Below are 21,995 nucleotides of genomic sequence, written 5' to 3'. Positions count from 1 at the left end.
GGTTCCTGGTGTTGTAACCTGTGTCCTCTGCAACAGCATTCAGTGTCCTTAATTGCTATTTCTCAAGCCACATTTTTAAAATTACTTTTTATACATTTTAATTAAAATATATTACACCATTTCCCCTTTCTTTGTCCTCTCTTCATTCTTTCTAAATTCTTCCCTTCCAATGTCTTCCTTTTTAAGAATGTGTGAATAAGCATGTGCAAATATATGAATAAAACCTGCTGGGTCCCATTCTGTTGGTTGTGTGTTATGGTTTCAGGTCTGAGCATGCTGTCTTGGATACACAAATTGGGATCATAAAGATCCACGTGCCTTTTCACCATTTGCATATCTGGCACTGTAGGCCAGAAGAGAACCTGGATGTACAGGTAGTTCTGACAAATCTCATGTGGGTGCTGTAAAACAGCCTTGGATACCCAAGAGGAAGAGTTCTACTGAGCCAAATCTCTAGGTCTCAAACATGTCATTATAATGCAGAAGATAAAGTTGCCCCACTTCTCCTTCTGTCACCTATTACTTGAAGGTGATAAAAAGTCTGTGCTAAATTGTTATTGAGGGAATCAATGGATTTCTAGCACTCTGTGAATGGAAGCTTTATATTGCTTCTAATTTCATTGGTAATACAGTTATATTGATGTGAGTAGAGATAACAGAAAGTTTTGTTGAAACAAGTCAGAATCCAGTGTGGAGGTCCAAATGTTGCATAGTGATATCTGAGCTGGCTTTACCCAGCAGAGCTGCATTAGAAGACTGTTTGACCATTTGCATGCTTTCTAAGTGATTGGATGGTTCTACTCTTGGCTGAGCTGGGGGAGGTCCTTTGTTCCACCCCTTGGCATTCCTATAAACAGCCCTTTAGAAGAGACAGAAGCAGCCAGTGGATAAGGATTCAGGCCCTCCTGAGCTATCCTATGTGTCTATCTGTCTGACTCTCCTCTGTAATTCTATCTAAATATTTCTTACTTCTCCTTCCTCAAGAGTACCTTGGGGGAAAATATGGAAGAGGGACTTCCACAGATTGTAACAGGAGCAGTAACCAGGCACTCAGCAAATGGGGTGGAGGGCCCTGGGAAGTTTGGTCTGATGAAGTAAAGTCTGGGGTACTCTATTTTCAAGAGGGAAAGTTAGGTGGTGGAGTGCTGAAATGGAAAAATGAAGTTGAAGTATCTCTCTATCTAGGTTTCTTTCTTTTTCTCTTGCTCTTAATCTCTATCTATAAAAATTAAGAAAAAGGTAGAATATGGGAAAATAGTGTAGAAAGTTTAAGGCAGACTATAGGAATATAGTTTAAGAAAAATTTCGGAAAAGATAATCAGCAAGACAGAGAAACTATGTCCTTGATTTCCAACTATGGAACTATGAAGGTAAACTCCTAGGGAAGAATCAGGGAAAAAGTCTAACAAAGATGAGAAAAAACAGATGGAAAAAGATTACTGTGGAAGATTTTGGCCTGGAGACAGATTAGAATCAAGCTCTGAGATTCAGGGGCAACTTTCCTTGAGGCAGATATGAATGAAACAAAACCCTCCACTCTACCAGAAAACATCATTATGACACCATACAACCAAAATTAATTTCCATATGATCATGAAGTCAAAGTTTAGGGAACAGAAATTTTGGGAAAGACTTAGTAAAATCTCTCTCTAGAAATTAAAAACATTTCAGGTTTTTTCTTCTCTCAGATTTTTTTTTCTCTTTCTGTAGGGGCAAAAATTAAATTCACTTGGAAGAATCATATATCAGAATGGGAGAATCACTCATAACTGCTCTAGTATAGAAAAAATTCTCTAAAGCATTGCTAATTTTTACTGTTAGTGTTTTATTCCTATTTCTAATGAGCATTCAGAAAGCAATTAGGAAAGGGCCAAGGAGCAAACACTTTCAAGTTTGAGTGCATTCTGGGGATACTAGAGTCACTGCAGTGTCAAGGAGCTTCCTTGAGCATGGAGACAAGGCAGAGGTGGTGCAGGACTGGGGAAAAACTGCTAGCATAAAAAAGTGAGGTAAATTTGGCCATAAAATAAGACAGGTGGGAATGGCAACTGACTGCAAGCCCTGAATGAGTAGGTGGGGCTACACAGTGTCCACAGCTGTGAAAAAAAATCTCTCTTTTCTGGCAGGTAAAAGATATTTCAGAAAGAGATTTTATTCCAGGTGCTTCATTTTGTTTCACTGACCTGGTAAGGTGGAAGATAAATGCTTGTCTGGGCACACACAGATAGATGTGACCTGCTCTGGGAACAGTGTCAGGTGAAAAATCCAATTAGGGAAGTACACCTGTCAAACGGTAACACAGGTGTCCTAAGGCAAGCTTAGGGAAAAAATATCTCCTTTGGCAAAAGCAAAACCACAAGTACAGACCATGTGATCAGAAGTTTTGTCCCAGACTCAAAAGGCAGTATGGAAAATGTAGTTTGTTAATCACAGCATGATGACATAGTGAAAGGCAGATTGGGAAACTACAGCTGTAACAGAAATAGCAGTACTGCCCTGCCCAAAATGTTTTTTCAGCTCAAAATGCCATTTCTTTTCCAAGTGATGTTAGAAAAATTAGCCTTACTGCCTGAGAAATAGGAACATGTGAAAAGCTTGCCTCTCAGGAGATAATTAAAATATTAATACCATTTCTCAAAAAGCTCCTTTGAAATCCTTTATAAAACAATGGAAAATGGTCCTTACACTGTGAAATTGCTTTGGGTGTGAAAAAATTTACAGGATTGAGTTGTGCTAAAAATGCAAGAGGGAAATATTGACATCATTAAAAAGGTAATGGCAATCTTTTAAAAAAGCAGCTTTAAGAAATTAAGAGGAGGGAGTTTTACCCTCAGGCAAGCGTAGATGAATTAGGCTCTGAATTCAAACTCTCAGGAAAACTTTCAGAATTATATTAAAGTTGACTATAAACTCTGAAATTTAAAAATGATTTGTGTACTTTCTGTCTTATTAATAGTACAGTTAAGAAATCTTTTCAAGTTGTTTGTTAAGAGTTTGCTTTTGATATGTTAGTTCTGTTAAGAGATTCTTTTTAGATGTCTGTTAAAGATCATAAAATAGTTCTCTAGAGTTACCTTTTGAATATAAATTGTGTAAAATAGTTCTATAGAGTTTCCTTTTGAATGTGAGTTTTTAAAAAGTGTAAATAAGTATATGTTGAATGTGGGTTTGGGAAGGATGTTAATGTTGAATGTAAAGTTTGTAAAAAGTGTAAATATTTAATGTAATTTCATAATAGATTTGTTTTCATATTCCATTCATCAATGTCTGTCTAGTCTGGACAAATTAGATAACATTAATTTATGAAGAATAAACCAAATCAATCACATTAGAAGAATTTTGAAGTTTTTATTATATATTTACCTTCAGATGTATTTGAACATTTTTTTTTTAATGATAGCTTAAAACATAATCTTCTGATCTCAGAGGTCCCTGGAAAACTAAACTGAAGGTGTCATATTTAGGATAATTTTTCTGACTTCTTCATAGAAATTTCCACTCCTGTTTCTGTTTAGAAAGGGATAGGCCTCTCACAAAGGGATTAGCCTCCCACAATTGAGTTAGTTTGTAAAAGTGGCTTTATAATTAGCATGGGTTTTTGTTTACTTGAGTGAATACTTTGAAATAATTTCAAATTACTGTTTTCTCCTGGGAATCAAAATAGTCTCTTGAAAGTTTTATTGAACATGTTAGCAGAGATTTTTGATCAAGGAAAAGGCATGGTGCAGCTGAGACTTCTGTAATCACCTTAGACTCATTCCAAAAAGGATAATCCATCATTATTATCATCTATTCCTTTACTGGGAGGTGTGGTAGTTATGGAGATCTCAGTGGATGTTTGCAAGCTCAACAGGGACCCAAGTTAGAGCTGAGTTACACTCTGTATCCTTGCCAGAGGCTGGTAGTCAAAAACAGGCAACTTTCTTCTTGATAATGTCCAACTTAACCCAGATTATGCTTGATGGAAAGTATATCGCCATGATGGCTAAGAAAGATAATCAGAAGGACAACCCAAGACAGGCAATCTATCTGAAGGGACTGGGAGCCCCTTTATTATATCTAGAAAGGGGAATTGTAGAGGCCAACAAAGGTCTCCTAGTGAGATCTGAGCTTTCATTAGATGACTGACTGACCATGAGCATGGTTTCTAGGTAACTGAAAGGATCTACACTTGGCTGAGCTAGGGGGAGGTCCTTTGCTCCACCCCTTGGCAAGCCTATAAATAACCCTTCAGGAGACACAGAAGGGGCCTGTGGATAAGGATCCAGGCCCTCCCAAGCTCTCCTGTGTTTCTGTCTCTCTTCCCTCTATATTTCTATCTAAATTCCTCATTTCTCCTTCTTCAAGAGCACTGTGCAGAAAAAGTGGGAACAGGGTTCCCACAGTCCATCCAGAGTATATTACAAAAATTCAATAATTTTGAAATTTTGTTGAGACAGGATATGTCTACATATCCATGGTTGACCTCAAACTCACAGAGATTGCCCTGACACAGTCTTTCAAGTGCTCAGATTACAGGTATGTACCTTTAGGGTCAGCTGAGATATGTTTTTTAAATGACCTATCTTTCAATCAGAGAATGAAAGAATAAAATAAGATTTAAAAAGGGACCATCATACTTTTGGTGCAGAGTATTGCTATTTGAAATTCTATAATAACTGGAAAATTGTTAAATGAAAATGTTTTCAATAATTGGGTTATTTTTTCACTTTGTTAATTTATTCTTTTTAAAGATGTTTAAACTGTGTTTGTGTGCATACACAAACTTGGAGATGTCTATTACTTACCTACCATCTGAGTTTTTCATATTGAAACCAGGGGAATCATATGGTTACAAGTAGCCTCAATGGCACTTATTTAGGTTTAAAAATTATTCATGTGCTGATGTAGGAGTGTGCATATGCCACAGCCCAAGTGTAGACATAAGAGAAAAACTTGTAGCAGTAATATTGGTCACTGATAGATAAAAATCAGCTCATCAGGCTTAGCAGCAGCCAAATTTACTGACTGAAACAATTCCCTGGCATTCAACTGTGGTTCTGAGAAAGTGTTAAAAACAAATGTTTAGTTCTCAGAATAAACAAATTTTGAAAAATGAATCATACTGTACTTTCATATACAAAGAGGATTTGTTATTCAAATTGTCCTGGATTCCTCTATCCTTGCATGAAAATATGTTTACACTCTGAAGAGACAATAGTTTACTGATGTAACATTTCTACAAATCTTATTACAATATCAGTGAAATGGCTCATTGGGAAAGGTATGTGGTGTGCAAAGCTGGAAACCTGACCTTGATCATCATATAATGAGGACCATAAGTAGATATATACATATATATGTACATATGTATGTATAACTTTATAAACATACACACATATATAATGTATGTATATATCTCCATAGCTCAACAATCTATGGAGTTCGATACACACTTGGTTGCTATTCATCCTACTCTGTTACATCTCTACCAGATAAATGAAAAAAATCTGCTTTGAAATATACATGAGGTATTTAATGTTTCTTATAGTCTTATCTACTCAGCATTGTTATATAGTATAGACAAAAAAAGTACTCAATGGGAATACAACATCTATCCTTGGACTGGGTAATTAATGCTATCCCAGCTAGGCTGAATAACAAATAAAAATATCTCAAGGGAATTTGTGAAAATATGAAAAACAAAAGGAGGAATAACAACTCACCACCCTTTCATACACACCCTTACTGGAAAAGTCTGATCACACATTCCCTGATATTTAAATAAATAATGAACCACTTAGATGATGGACATCCCATTCTATCCATTAAAGTGGAAAATACCTATTACTAAGTAAATGAATGAGAGAGGATGAAAAAAACACATAGAAAGCATACAAGGACAACAAAATAAACTTCACTAAATTGATTTGCCACACATGTAGCACATTTTAGTAAATACCTCAAATATTTCAAAAGAGAAATCACAACGCAGTGATCTCTAACACCAGTCTTGAGTGAACATGGCAATTTACTTTCTTCAAGACTACGATGAAAAAGAAATGAAAAAAGATTTTTTTCCCTCGAAGCTGAAGACAACTGTGATGTCTAGTCTTTACCAAATCATTACATAAATAGGAGTTTTCTCTTGTATGAGTTCATCTGTATTTTTCACCTTCAAAATGATATAAATATGTTTTAAAATATTTATTGAGACCACCCAGCCTCTAGACTTTGACCCAGCGGAACAGCCCATGCCTCCATATCCCCACCAATTGCAGCACCAGTTGCAAGCCAGCAGGAACAAACTCACCCAGTTCCAAGTGGACCAAGAGTTGAAGGCCAGCAGGCAGGACTCCTACAGGCTGGTCAGACTGCCACCATCCCCCACCAGCCCCTGTAACCTACAAGTCCCACCTCATCACCATCCCCCACCAGACCCTGTAACCAACAAGCCCCACCTCATCACCATCCCCCACCACACCCTGTAACCTACAAGCCCCACCTCATCACCCAAACCCATCCATTCTCCAAGATCACAGCTGATCACTGAGACACAGACTCCGCCAGTTCTGAGTGGACCGAGAGCTCTGAGTGGACCAAGAGCTCCAAGTGGATCACGATCTGCTTCCTAAGACACAGATTCCACCAGCTCTGATTAGACCTAGAGCTTTAACTGGAACAAGAGCTCCCATTCAAACAAGAGGACCAATTGGACCTAAAGAGGTATCCTCAGACACAGACACCATTAGTACTAATTGGAGGAAGAGATGGGTAGATGCCACTACAAAAATACATTCAACAGCATAAAGACCAATATAGCACCACCAGAACTTAGTGGACCTACATCAGCAAGACCTGAAATACAATGTAGAAGAAATTGACCTTAAAAATAGCTTTAAGAAGATGATAGAGAAGTTTAAAGAGAAAATGAAAAATTCCCTTAAAGAAATCAAGGAAAAGATTAACAAAACCTTGGAAGGAATCAATAAATCCCTTAAAGGAAGCCAAGAAAACAAATAATAAAACAATTAAACAGATGAAGGAAAAAAGTAGTTCAAGGGCTGGAGAGATGGATCAGTGGTTAAGAGCACTGGCTGCTCTTCCAAAGGTTCTGAGTTCAATTGCCAGCAACCACATGGTGGCTCACAACCATCTGTAATGAGATCTGGTGCCCTCTTCTGGCCTGCAGGCACACATGCAGACAGAACAATGTATACATAATAAATAAATAAACCTTAAAAATATAGTTCAAGACTTGAAAACTGAAATAGAGGTAATAATGAAGACACAAACTCAGGGAATATAGAAATGGAAAATCTGAGTAAACAAACAGGAACTACAGATGAAAGCACAACCAAGAAAATGCAAGAAATAGAAGAGAGAATCTCTGGCATTGGAGATACAATAGAGGAAATAGATTCATCAGTCAAAGAAAATATTAAAGCCAAAAGAAAAAAAAAAGAAAAAAACATCCAGGAAATCTGGGACACAATGAAAAGACAAAACCTAAGAATATTAGGGATAGAACAAGAATACCAGCTAAAAGACAGAGAGAATATATTCAATAAAATCATAGAAGAAAACTTTCCCAACATAATAAAAGAAAAGCCTATGAAGATAAAAGAAGCATACAGGATACCAACTAGACTGGATGCCCCAAAAAAGTTCCCTCATCACATAATACTCATATCACTAAACACGTATAATAAAGAAAAAATATTGAGAGCTACAAAGGAAAAAGGCCAAGTAACATATAAAGGCAGAGGCATCAGAATTACACCTGACTTGTCAAGGGAGACTCTGAAAGTCAGAAGATCCTGGACAGATATTATGCAGACACTAAGAGACCATGGATGCCAACCCAAACTATTAACAAGCAAAACTCTCAATCACCATAGATTGAGTAAACAAAATATTCCATGATAAAACCAGATTTAAACAATATCTATGAACAAATCTAGCCTTACAGAAAGTACTATAAGAGAAAATCCAACCTAAGGATGTCAGATACACACATGAAAACACAGTAAACAGACAATTAATTCCACAACAACAAATATGAAAGAAGGGAAACACACAACACTACCATCAGATTATAACAAGAATTAACTATCACTGTTCATTAATATCCCTTAATATCAATTGACTCAATTTTCCAATAAGAAGACACAGGCTAGATCACCTGCAACATCAGTGACTGTTGGGGTCATAAGCCAACCCTGCAACATTGGAAAGGATTGAGAAGGACATTACATATTTATCACAGGGAAATCTACCAAGATGAAGTTTCAATTCTAAACATTTATGCCCCAAATACCAGGGTACAAGATACATTACTAAAACTTGAATTGCACATCAAACCCCACACAATAGTAATGGGAGACTTCAACACACCATTCTCAACAATGGATAGGTCTGCAAGACAGAAACTTAACAGAGAAATAAGGGGACTAACAGACAGTATGACTCAAGTGGACTTAATAGATACCTACATAACATTCCATCCTAATACAAAAGAATATACCTTCTTCTGAGCACCCTGTGGAACCTACTCTAAAATTAACCACATGCTTGGTCACAAAGCAAATCTTAACAGATACAAAAAAATGGGAATCACCTCCTCCTGTATTACACCAGACAACCATGGCTTAAAGTTAGATTTCAACAACAAAAATTATAGAAAGCCTCATGGAAATCTCATGGAAAAGGAGTAAAATTCAACTGAATCACCAATGGGTCAAGGAAGAAATTTTAAAAATTAAAAAATTCCTAGAATTCAATGAAAATGCATGTACAACATACCAAAACTTATAGGACACTATGAAAGCAGTGCTAAGAGGAAAAATCAAAGTGCTAAATGCCCACATAAAGAAGTTAGAGAAATCACACACTAGTGAATTAACAGCACATCTGAAAGCTCTAGAACAACAAGAAGAAAAACTCACCCAGGAGCAATAGATGGCAGGAAATAATCAAATTGAGGGCTGAAATCAATGAAATTGGAACAAAGAGAACAATACAAAGAATCAGTGAAACAAAGAGTTGGTTCTTTGAGAAAATCAACAAGAGAGAAAAGTCCTTATCCAAATTAACAAAGAGAGAGAGAGAGAGAGAGAGAGAGAGAGAGAATCCAAATTAGCAAAAAAAGAAATGAAAAAAGAGACATAACAACAGACAATGAGGAAATCCAGAGAATCATCAGGTCATATTTCAAAAACCTGTACTCCACAAAATTGGAAATTTTCTGGATAGATACCACATACCTAAGTTAAATCACCAGAAAAACTATTTAAATAGAACAGTAACCTCTAAGGAAATAGAAATAATCATTAAAAGTCTCCCAACCAAAAAAAGCCCAGGACAAAATGGTTTCAGTGCAGAATTCTACCAGAATTTCAAAGAACTAATACCAATACTCTTCAAATTGTTCAACACAATACACACAGAACTCCTTTTATGATGCTACAGTTACCGTGTTACCCAAACCAAACAAAGATGCAACAAAGAAACAGAATTACAGACCAGTCTCCGTCGTGAACATGGATGCAAAAATATTCAATAAATACTGGCAAACCGAGTCCAAGAACACATAAAAAAATTATCCACCATGATCAAGGTTTTCAAGGATGGTTCAATATATGAAATATATGAAAATCTGTCAAGATAATATACCATGCAAACAAACTGAGAGAAGAAAACCACATGATCATCTCATTAAATGTTGAAAATGCCTTTGACAAAATCCAACAGCCCTTTATAATAAAGGTCTGAGAGAGATCACAAATACAAGGAACATAATTAAACATAATAAAGGCAATTTATAGCAAGCTGACAGCCAACATCAAATTAAATGGAGAGGAATACAGAGTGATTCCATTAAAATAAGAATGAGACAAGGCTGTACACTCTCCCCAAATTTATTTAATATAATATGTGAAGTTCTAGTTAGAGCAATAAGACAACAAAAGGGGATCTAGGTGATAAAAATTGGAAAGGAAGAAGTCAAACTTTCATATTTGAAGATGATATGATAGTATACATAAGTGACCCCAAAAATTCTACCAGGGAACATTTTCAGTAGCCCTACTATATACAAATGATAAATGAGCTGAGAAAGAAATCAGAGAGGGTTGGGGATTTAGCTCAGTGGTAGAGCACTTGCCTGGCAAGTGCAAGACTATGGGTTCAGTCCTCAGCTCTGGCACAAAAAAGAAAGAAAGAAAGAAAGAAATCAGAGAAATATCACCTTTTACAATAGCCACAAATAATATAAAACACTTTGGGGCAACTCTAGCTAAGCAAGTCAAAACCTGTATGACAAGAACTTTAAGTCTCTGAAAAAAGAAATTGAAGAAGATATCAGAAAATGAATGATCTCCCATGTTCATGGATAGGGAGGATTAACGTAGTAAAAATTACAATCTTACTAAAAGCAACTTCTAGATTCAATGCAATTCCCATCAAAATCCCAACAAAATTCTTCATAGACCTGGAAAGAACAACACTCAACTTCATATGGATAAAAATAAAAAATGTAGGATAGCTAAAAACAATCCTGCACAATAAAGCCACATCTGGAGACATCACCATCTCAGACTTCAAGCTCAATGATACAGCTATACTTCTAAAAACAACTTGGTATTGGCATAAAAACTAACATGTAGACCAGTGGAATTGAGTTGAAGACTTTGACATTAATCCACACACTTGTGAACACCCAGTTTTTGACAAAGAAGCCAAACTTGTGCGATGGAAAAAAGAAAGCATCTTCAACAAGGCATAACTGGATGTCAACATGTAGAAAATTGCATATATATCCATATCTATCTCCATGCACAAAACTCAATACCTAGTGGATCAAAGACCTCAATATAAATCCAGCTACACTGAACTTGATACAAGAGAAAGTAGATAGTCTTGGCAAGGAGACCGCTTCCTAAGAATAACACCAGTAGCACAGACACTGAGAGCCACAATTAATAAATGAGACCTCCTAAAACTGAGCTTTTGTAAGGCAAAAGGCATGGTCAATAAGACAAAACAACAGCCTACAAAATGGGAAAAGATCTTCACCAACCCCACATCTGACAGAGAGCTGATCTTCAAAATACGTAAAGAACTCAAGAAAGTAGATGAGATCTTCATGAGCAAACTGGGAGCAAGGGGGGTCAATGGAGGGTAGGGGATGGGGGATGAGAACATAAGGGAATGGCCTTGTTGAATGGGAACAGGGACAGTGTGGAGAACAAGTAAAGAGATACCATGATAAAGGGAGACATCAAGGGGACAGGGAGAAACAGTGCCCCGGAACACACAAGGATTACCCAAGTTTAGTCTACTAGCAATATTGGAGAAGGTGCCTAAACTGGCCTACTCCAATAATCAGGTTGGTGAATACCCTAACTATCATCATAGAGCCTCCATCCAGTTAAGTGATGGAAGCAGATGCAGAGATCCACAGCCAAGCACCAGACCAAGGAAAGGAGTCCAGTTAAAGAGAGAGAAGAAGGATTATATAAACAAAGGAAATCAAGATCATGATGGGGAACATACAGAGACAACCAAAACAATCTAGTGGGAACTCATGAACTGTGGACCAATAGCTTTGGAGCCTCCATGTTACTGGACTAGGCCATCTGCATAGCCGAGACAGTTGTTTAGCTTGAAGGACCCCTGTTAGTGGGTCAGGATCCATCCCTGATGCATGGGCAGGCTTTTTGGAGCCCAGAGCCTATGGTGGGACACCATACACAGCCTTGGTTCAGGGGGAGGTGCCTGGACTGCCTCAAGTGAATGTAACAGGCTCTGCTGATTCTCCACAGGAGTCCTTGCCTTAGAGGAGTAGGGAATGGAGAATGGGCTGAGGGATAAGATTAGGGGGCAGGAGGAGGGAGAAGAGGGGCCCCTGTGATTGGTATGTAAAATGAACAAAAAAATTCTTAATAGTTAAAAAAAACATTATAAAGCTAAAGACAAAGCTGCGCAGTTAAGAAAAGGTCTTTTCCAGGACCAGGGTCCAATTTTGGACAACTTCCTATAACTTCTGCTATGGGAAAATCCAAAGGTCTAACCTTCTTGGGCACCAGCATGCACATACATACAGAAACACACACTGACATTGCATAATTGAAATTTAAGCAGTTTTTAACAAATGAAAGTTTTCCTTGTTTAAGCATTCATTTCTATAACTCATTTGTTGAAACATCTACAGTTATCTACAGAGCTTTTCTTCTATATAAATAGTTCATGTAACAGAAAGCAAGAATGTAGGATTAAAGTCAGAAATTCCAATCATTTTCAGCTGCTATTGTTATTTGGGGAGATTTATGAAATGCTGCCCTGCTGGAGGAAATATATCACTGGGGGAAGGCTTTGAGAATTTACATCTGCACAGTTTCCAGTTCTCACTCTCTACTTCATCTTGCAGGTGGAGGATACGAGTTTTTAGCTTCCTGCTTAGGCTTAGGCTGCCATATCTGACACCTGTTGCCATGGTACTTTCATGGTGATCTTTTATCCCTCTGGAACCAAGGACCAAATTAAACTCTTTTAATAAGTTGACCTAGGCAATATATCACAAAAACAGAAAAGGCACTAATACAAATCTATAAAGTTTTAAACCTGAGTCAGTTATTTCATGTAATTGAAGAGAAGTATAAAATCTAAAAGGAATAAATTATCATTGAAATAATGATAATTATTCACAGGGCTTCATAAATTCATAAATTCATTTTCCCATGAATTTGAAGTTACAACAATATAAAGTTGTACATCATAATGTTTAACCAGATTGTTGACACTTTCAATTTTTTTACAGAACAAATATTCTTGTGTAACTGAATGTAAGGGTGTTGGCTAAAGATCTTAACAAATACTTTATAATAAGAAGATCTCAATATTTTTTCAGGTATTCAAAGACTATTGTAATATGCAAAAGCTTTAACACATTGATTGCACACAAAGTTTTATTCCTGTATAAAATGCAAAATTTTACAACACAGACTACATTTATAGGCTTTCTTTACAGTATGATTTTTATTCATGGTTTTGTAGACTATTGAAACATGCCAAGGCTTTACCACACTTATTACCTTATAGAGTTTTGTTCAAGTATATGTTCTTTTATGTACTCAGAGATTACTATAATATGCAAAGCCTATACTGATTACATTCATAGGGTTTCTCTCAAGTATGTATTCTTTCATGCCTTTGAAGAGAAGAGTAATGAACAAAGACTTTACCGCACTGATTACATTCATAGGGTTTCTTTCCAGTATGTGTTATTTTGTGCATTTGAAGACCACTGTAACAGGCAAAGGCTTTACCACACTGATTACATGCATATGGTTTCTCTCCAGTATGTGTTCTTGTATGCCTTTGAAGATGACTTTGATATGCAAAGTTTTTTCCACATTGAGTACATTCATAGGGCTTCTCTCCAGTATGTATTCTTTTATGTATTTGGAGATGACTTTGACATACAAAGGCCTTACCACACTGATTACATTCATAGGGTTTCTCTCCAGAATGTATTCTTTCATGCACTTGAAGGTGATTGAGTTGTGAAAAGCCTTTACCACACTGATTACATTCATAGGGTTTCTCTCCAGTATGTGTTCTTTTATGTATTCCGAGACTGCTGTGATAATTAAATCCTTTACCACACTCATTACATTTATAGGGTTTCTCTCCAGTATGTGTTCTTTGGTGCATTTGAAGACCACTGTGACGTGTATAGGCTTTACCACACTGATTACATTCATAGGGTTTCTCTCCAATATGTGTTCTTTTGTGCATTTGAAGACCACCACAACGGGCAAAGGCTTTACCACACTGATTACATGCATAGGGTTTCTCTCCTGTATGTATTCTTTTGTGCATTTGAAGACTACTGTGACGTGCAAAAGCTTTACCACACTGATTACATTCATATGGTTTCTCTCCAGTATGTGTTCTTTTATGCCTTTGAAGGTTACTTCGAAGTGCAAAGGCATTTCCACATTGAGTACACTCATAGGGCTTCTCTCCAGTATGTGTCCTTTTATGTATTCGAAGATGACTTTGACATACAAATCCCTTACCACACTGATTACATTTATAGGGTTTTTCTCCAGTATGTATTCTTTTATGCACTTGAAGAACACTCATTTGTGAAAAGCCTTTACCACACCATGTACATCCATAGGGTTTCTCTCCAGCATGAGTTCTCTTATGTATTTGAAGTCTTCTTTGCAATGCAAAGGCTTTACCACCCTGATTACATGCATAGGATTTCTCTTCATTATGTGTTCTTTTGTGAATCTGAAGATTACTATAATATGCAAAACCTTTACCACACTGATCACATTCATATGGTTTTTCTCCAGTTTGTGCTTTTTTATGCCTTTCAAGATTACTGTGATATGCCAAGGCTTTACCACACTGATTATATTCAGAGGGCATCACTACAGTATATGTTCTTTCATGCCTGTGAAGAGTACAGTGATGAACAAAGGCTTTAACACATTCAGTATGTTCAGAAGATTGTTCTCCAATATGAATTCTTTCATGCCTGCAAGGATAATTGACACATGTAAAGGCTTTACCACATTCAATAATACACTGTTGAATCTTTATATCTGAATGAATTAATTTTACAATTTTGTTCATTTATAAAGAGGAATCATATATTAAGGTTTTATCACTGTCTTTACACTCGTGTTATTCCCCTCGATTAGAGGCTGTTTTGCATCTTTGAAGATACTTATGATGCTAAGAGCCTTTATTACATAGCTCACATTTATAAGACCTTTTTCTACATATTCTCACATATTTCAAGAAAACTGGAAAAACTCAGAGCTTTACCACACTTATTGCTTTCATAGATTTTCATACACTATGAGTCATACTACATTTTCTAATTGAAGTATGACAAACAGAACTATTTACACAGTCCTAGTATGCATAGGGCTTTTCTGCAGTGTGAGATTGTTGATGTACTAAGAGTAAAGGTGGAAAGCAATTACTTGCATACTTGAATCAAATTCAACAGGTCTACTTAATGTGGGGAGTGCTACAAATATTCTAATACTTCTAAGAAGTACATTACATCATTCTATATTCCTATGTTCATGTGGCTTGTATTCAGAGTGACATATGACATACATAGTAAAAGAAGAATGACAAATAAAAGGTTTCCACATAGCGCTCACACAGTTTGAATTTCTGTTTCTCATAGACATGTGATATAGGGATTAATGTTCCTCCAAAATGGCCCTTGATTCTTGACTCTAAGTGTCCACCTAACTAAATTTATCAAAGTCACAAAAAGTATAAGAGTAACACTAGCTTTACTATGGATTATTTGCTTATTAGAAGGTTTTTGACATATACTTAGCACCTTTTCATTGTGTTTCCCCTTTGTAAGATGAGTGGTATAAAATGGATTGGCAGATCTATAGCATAGTACCCATGGGGCTTTGATTCACATGGTGACATTTGTTAAGGCATTGCTTTCTTGTTTTCTTTGAGCTTTATTATTACATTGTTGCCTTTCTTTGAAATTTGCAGAACACATTACAGTTTCCTCAAAGGCACATTTGTATCAGTTTGCAAATAAAAATTACCTTTCACATCTTGTAGAACTTTTACAATGATCTTCAATATTATGGTCTTCCCAGCTGTATCCTAAAATACAGTTTCAGAAAATGTATGTTATATTGTTGAAAATTGTGCAAAAACTAAGTTACTTCAAGGAACCTTAGAACCATGCCTGATTTATTCACCCCATTCTTCTTTCTCAATCAAATTACAGGAGAGAATAAATAGTCAAGAAATAGTAGCTCCCTTATTTTACATGAAGGAAAATTCGGTCTTACCTATAGTAGTGAGGTTCCTGTAGGTCTCCAGCATCACATCTTTGTAGAGATTTTTCTGGGAAGGATCCAGCAATGTCCACTCTTCCCTAGTGAAGTCGATGTGCACATCATCATAGGTCACTGCATTCTGAAATATCCCATACATATGTACAATAGAAAGCATGATATTAACAGAATTGCAAATGTATACCTCTATGGCAGCACAATCATAAAATTACAGTGCTCCACACACTTAATTCCATGACACAGACATTATATTCAGATCACCAAGTCATTCTGGAATGAAACTAAATAGAAGGTTCAACCCTGTCATTTCTATATGCTATGAATAGATATGACCTTGCAACAGAAATGTCTATTAACAAACATAGAGAAACAAGTAAACAGATCAACAGCACAGACTACACATAAGAGAAATTATATTACTAAGCACAAAAAATAAAAATATAAGATGGACAAGCTGGGTATATTGGCTCATGAGTTTAACCATAGCACTCAGTGGCAGTGGCAAGTATATCTGCTTCTGGTTTGCATGCTAGCCTAGTATATACAATCAGTTCTTGGACAACCAGAAGTACATATTGGAACCCAAGGAATGCTCAATCATAGCACAGGGGCATTTGCTCAGCTATGTTCATATCAGTTTTGTTTGTAATAGCCAGAACCTGGAAACAACCTAGATGCCCTTCAACTGAAGAATGGATAAAGAAAATATGGTACATATACACAATGGAGTACTACTCAACAGAGAAAAACAATGACATCATGAGGTTTGCAGGCAAATGGATGGATCTAGAAAAAATCATCCTGAGTGAGGTAACCCAGACTCAGAAACACAAACATGGTATGTATTCACTCATAGGAGGATACTAGATGTAAAACAAAGATGAGTAGACTGCTACTCACAACTCCAGGGAGGCTACCTAAAAAACAGGACCCTAAGAAAGACACAGGGATTGCCCAATGACAGAGAAATGGATGAGATCTACATGAACAACCTGGATGACAGTGGGAGTAATGAAGGGCAAGGTTTGAGAGAAAGCGTGCTTAGGGAGCAGGAGATCCCAGCTGGATCAAGAACAGAACGGGAGAAGAAGGAATAACAGATGATAAATGAAGACCACATGAGAACAGGAAGAAGCAAAGTGCTAGAGAGGTCCCCAGAAATCCACAGTGATACATCCACTGTAGACTACTGGCAATGGTCGAGAGAAAGCCTAAACTGACCTAGTCTGGTGATCAGATAGCCAAACACCCTAACTGTCGTGCTGGAACTCTCATCCAATAACTGATGGAAGTGGATGCAGAGATCCTCAGCCAGGCCCCAGGTGGAGCTCCAGGTATCCAATTGTTGATAAAGAGGAGGGACTGTAAGAGTGTGAATTGTTGAAACCAAGATTGGAAAAGCACAGGGACAAATAGCCAAACTAATGGCAACACATGAATTATGAACCAAAAGCTGTGGAGCCCCCAGCTGGATCAGGCCCTCTGGATAATTGAGACAATTGGATAGCTTGAACTGTTTGGGAGGCACCCAGGCAGTGGGACCAGGACCTGTCTTTAGTGCATGGAGCTGGCTGTTTGGAACCTTGGGCTTACACAGGGACACTTTGCTCAGCCTGGAAGGAGGGGACTGGACCTGCCTATACTGAATCTACCAGGTTGAGCTGAATCCGCAGGGGAATCTTGGCCCTGGAGGACATGGGAATGAGGGGAGGTTCTGGGGGGAAGTTGGGGGTAGGGGAGTACAGGGGAACCCATGGCTGATATGTAAAATTAAAACACAAATACAATAAAAAATAATAATAAAAAATTCAAAATAAAGACAAAGGCAGGAAGAATGTTGTGTACCTGAAATCCAATGACAGAAGTCTCAGGCAGTATCAGTATCATGAATACATGTTATCATGGGAAACACAATGATAGCATCTACCAAATTTCAAAATTCAGGATAAGGATGAAGTTCACTACAATAGCATAGGCTTGACATACACAAAAACCTGGTTTCCAGGCCCATCACCGAATAATATAAAATCAAAAAAGGCCAGGAATTTCAGGCCACCTTTAATCCTAGCACTTGTGAGCCAGAGTCAAGTGGATCACTGATATCAAGGACATCTGGGTGTACAGAACTACTTTCAGGATAGCCAGGGCTACACAGAAAAATCTTGTCAACAAAAACAAACAAAAAATTAAAGCAGTAGGCTAAGCAAACTAACTTAGCATTGAACAGCAATTGCTTCTACTCTATCTTATGTGATTTATGCATAGTCTATAATTGTGGCAAAGGCATTACAGCACAAGAAGGATGCTGGCTGATGAGTTTCAACCATAATACAATTGACATAAAGAAGAGGAAATGGATTGAGTCTATAGATGCTCATAACCCAAGCAAGATGCTCTTATTGGTCACTGTCTTGTGCTCAGCTAGCTTTGTAATCCATCTCAGGCCCACATGATTAGGGTATTGCAACCTAAGTAGAAGATTCTTTCAACATCAATCATCAGTCAACACAGTTTCTCAAAAACACAGTAACTAGCAGCTCTGATCTGGACATAGCCTCAGTTGATGTTTCCTCAGATGACTCCAGGCTACATCATTTTGACAGCTGAAGCTAATTAAGACAAAAACACAATAATACATGAGAAAGTTTTAAAAACACAAAAATAATGTAATAACCATATCAATCACTAAAGCAGCAAAAATCCAAACATGAAGATTGCAACAACTGGAAAACACAGATATATCAAGAAATGAGAAATGAGCCTCTAAGATCAAGAAGAGAAAACTAAAATTGTCTCTCCCCAGAAATTCCCCCAAACCAACCAAAGCTTAAGGAACTCGAAGCATAATATAGTACACTTTTTTTTAAAAAAAAATGATGAAATTCCATCATTTTCCAGAGAAACAACAATAAATTTAGGTGACAATTAATAAAGTCAATACAATAGTACCACCGATCAAACAAGACAAAAAGACATACCTACATATAGGTATCACAATCCCTTAAGCAAGAACTACAAGATTCTAATCTAAATTTAACCACAAGAAATCACTGTCCTACACTCATCCTGTACACTCTAGTACTTTTCTTTGATAATAATAGAAAATTGATTTTTGAGGATGGCTGTACCAACAGAATTGGACAGATTCACTTGAAGCCTTATGATGTTTTAACTTTGTAGAAAACAGATTTGATTACTAAAAGTATCTCATTCTCTTATTATAAAGAAAATTTCATTTCCTCAGGCTGAGGAAATAAAAACTATTCCAAATCAAATGCAAGATAACAGATATTTAAAGAAAGAGCATATGATTTGTTTTGCTCTAATTGCTTATGAGTCACGAGAACATTATAAAAAAGTTTTTCCCCACATTTTATGAATGTTTGTGTGTGAGAGAATGTGTTCCATTTGTATAAAGGTGGCATACAAAAAAATAGTGTGTTAGATCTCCGGGATCTGGAGTAGCAGGTGGTTATAAGCCTTCAAACTTAGATACTGATATGTGAGCTCAGGTCATACCCAAGTAGAATACATGCTATGTCACCTGAAGCAACCATATAGAACTTTTTATCCAATACAATAAAAGTCTTTTACATATGAACAACAACAACAAAACTTAAACACACACAGAAGTAAATAAATGGTCCATGGGAACATGGTGCATCAATATTAAGATGTTGTGTATGGTAAATTCAAACTATGAATTGAATACAATCCAAAGAAAATGCCAAACAATTTATAACACAATACCTGATTCCAAAGGTATAAACTGGAAAAACTCAGAAGGCTAAATAGAATCATGAAAAGATAATACACATATTAATATAATCTGATTTCTGTATTTACCACAAAGCTAAAACAATCAAGAATACATACAATATTTGTGAAAGAATAAAGGAGAAAGAAAAAGGAAAGAACAAAGGCAGAAAAATATAGTCAACTTTTAATCAAGGAAACTCAGCCAGAAAAGATGTATTCTTGACCAATGTTACCAAATTTCATATAATCCTATATGTATAGAAATTAACACAGGGTTGTGGATTTAGCTCAGTGGTAGAGCGCTTGCCTAGCAAGCACAAGGCCCTGTGTTTGAACCTCAGCTCAAAAACAAAAAACAAAAAAATAAAAAATAGAAAGAAATTAAAACAGAGTTCACAATTCCCACAAATTCAAAGATAGACACTACCTAAGAATAAAAGGCTGAGAAAAGACTTTCCAATCAAATGGTCTTAAGAAGCAAGCTAGTGTAGCCATCCTAATATCCAGCAAAATAGATTTCAAACTAAAATCAATCAAAAGAGATCAAGAAGGACATTACATACTCATTGCAGGAAAGATCCACTGTAGTTGGAGAGCTTCTCTCCAGGTTCCACCAAACCCCGTGGTCCCACAACCCACGAATAAAATAATCATACAGACATTTACATTATTTAAACTGCTTGGCCATTAGCTCAGGCCTACCATTGTCTAGCTCTTACACTTATATTTAGCCCATTTCTGTTAGTCTATACTTTGCCACATGGCTTGTGGCTTACGGGTGTCTTTACATGTTGCTTCTCATGGCAGCAGCTGGCAGTGTCTCCTCCCAGCCTTCCTGTTCCCAGCCTTCTCCTTTTCCTTATCCCGCCTACCCTATCCGTCCTGCTTGGCTACTAGCCAATCAGCACTTTATTTATACAGAGTGATATCCACAGCACTTCCCCTTTTCTTTTTTGTTAAAAAAGGAGGGTAAACTTTTACATAGTTAAATTACAGATAACAATTCAATTATCAAGTAAGAATTATAGTTACAATATTAAAGAAAATATCCTATTTATCTTATATTTGTGAGTCTAAGGTTTTATATCTAACTTATCTTTTATCATAACTGAGGAAATTATAATTATCTAGTCTTCAACCACATCAAAGACCTCAGAAGGATATAATATTACCTGAGAACCAGGAGAAGGATGCAAGCAACTTTTGGGAGTCTTGCAGGGTAGACAGAGATAGCTGGCAGCCTGGACAGTCACCTAATGTTCCTTTGTAAAGTTGGGACATTTGTCTTCAGCCCACAGTGCCACGCCCACGACGGTGTCGCCCGCGTGACAAATGCCTTGGATGAGGTAGTTACGTGGGAAAGGGGGGCTCGCGGCCCTCGGGTCTATGCCCCTGGCGACCCCTCATCAATCTGCCTGAATCAAGGTGCCAGGCTACACGGAACCACGCAGATCTACTTGCAGAGGCTGGCTGGCACTCTGCCTTCTTCTCTTGGCAGCTGTGACTATTGCTATTTCCTTGTGTATTAATTCCAGGAAGTTAACTCTTAATGTTCCTGATGTGCCCCATAAAGAAAGTAATGATTCCTCAAAAGTGGCTTCAATACCCCCACCTATGATTCAAGCTTTTAAGCAAACAGTTCAAGAGGGTCCCTAAAGTTTGGGGGAATTCATGAATAATTTAGAGCAAAAAGAACTTATGATTCAGAAGGATGAAGATTCTAGTGAGGAGAAAATGAAAGTAAAGGTACAGGCACTCATAGGCAATTCACACGCACAGCCAACAGCAGCTGCAAGGAAGCAGTTACAGGAATTAGTCATTCCTACAAGAATTATCCAGGGACAAATAGAGTTTCTCATCAAGGGTCGATGGTGGCAACCTCCTAACTTTAATCCTAGTCATAATAATTATTTAGAGCCATTAACTTTTACGGGAGCTTATGACGTACATGGGAACCGATGGGTGAATCATAATGGTATGAAAACAAAATGGCATAAGTTACAGTTCAGGGAAAGATTAGTTAGGTACCGACCCCGCTGGTGCCTTCTCACCCACAGGCAAAGGATAAAATATTTTCACAAAAATGAGACCATGGTTAGAACAATGATGGAAAGGGTTTAATTTTGATATAGAATAAACGTTTAATGATTATGTAGAAGGAAAACTACAGCTAGGGCCATAATGTTCTCTATCTGGATGAGGAACCACAAAAGAAAAAGTAAAGGCTATACTCATGAGATCTGTTAATCATTCTGACAAAATTGTGTAACTACATTGTTGATTCTATGTCTATCACCCTACTGGCCGATTGCCATGTTTCCTCAAGTAACTGTATAAAATTCACTGCTTGGTCTGAGTAAAATTGCAGCAGCTTCACAACATACTCTCGTG

At 37.1% G+C, this 21,995-nt stretch overlaps 1 protein-coding gene across 3 annotated transcripts in view; it reads right to left on the bottom strand.

Moving 5' to 3' along the window:
• Window positions 1–12,929: 12,929 nt before the first annotated feature.
• The window catches only part of LOC118578098 (zinc finger protein 431-like), a 146,569-nt gene continuing 137,503 nt past the window's right edge, over window positions 12,930–21,995 (bottom strand). For 2 of the 3 annotated variants that reach the window (XM_036178753.1, XM_036178754.1), the window contains exons 2-4: window positions 15,840–15,966; window positions 15,588–15,648; window positions 12,930–14,533 (exon numbers count right to left, since the gene is read on the bottom strand). In XM_036178753.1, the coding sequence (XP_036034646.1) occupies window positions 13,168–14,533; window positions 15,588–15,648; window positions 15,840–15,873 (1,461 nt within the window). In that variant the 5' untranslated portion in view covers window positions 15,874–15,966 and the 3' untranslated portion in view covers window positions 12,930–13,167. Of the gene's footprint in view, window positions 14,534–15,587; window positions 15,649–15,839; window positions 15,967–19,595; window positions 19,633–21,995 lie in introns of all 3 variants that reach the window. The other variant, XM_036178752.1, reaches the window with a different exon arrangement.

This window comes from Onychomys torridus, chromosome 2 (assembly GCF_903995425.1).
Source record: "Onychomys torridus chromosome 2, mOncTor1.1, whole genome shotgun sequence".
Classification (NCBI taxonomy): domain Eukaryota; kingdom Metazoa; phylum Chordata; class Mammalia; order Rodentia; family Cricetidae; genus Onychomys; species Onychomys torridus.
The sequence above is the reverse complement of the archived record's forward strand: the minus strand, read 5'-3'. Positions and strand labels throughout refer to the sequence as shown.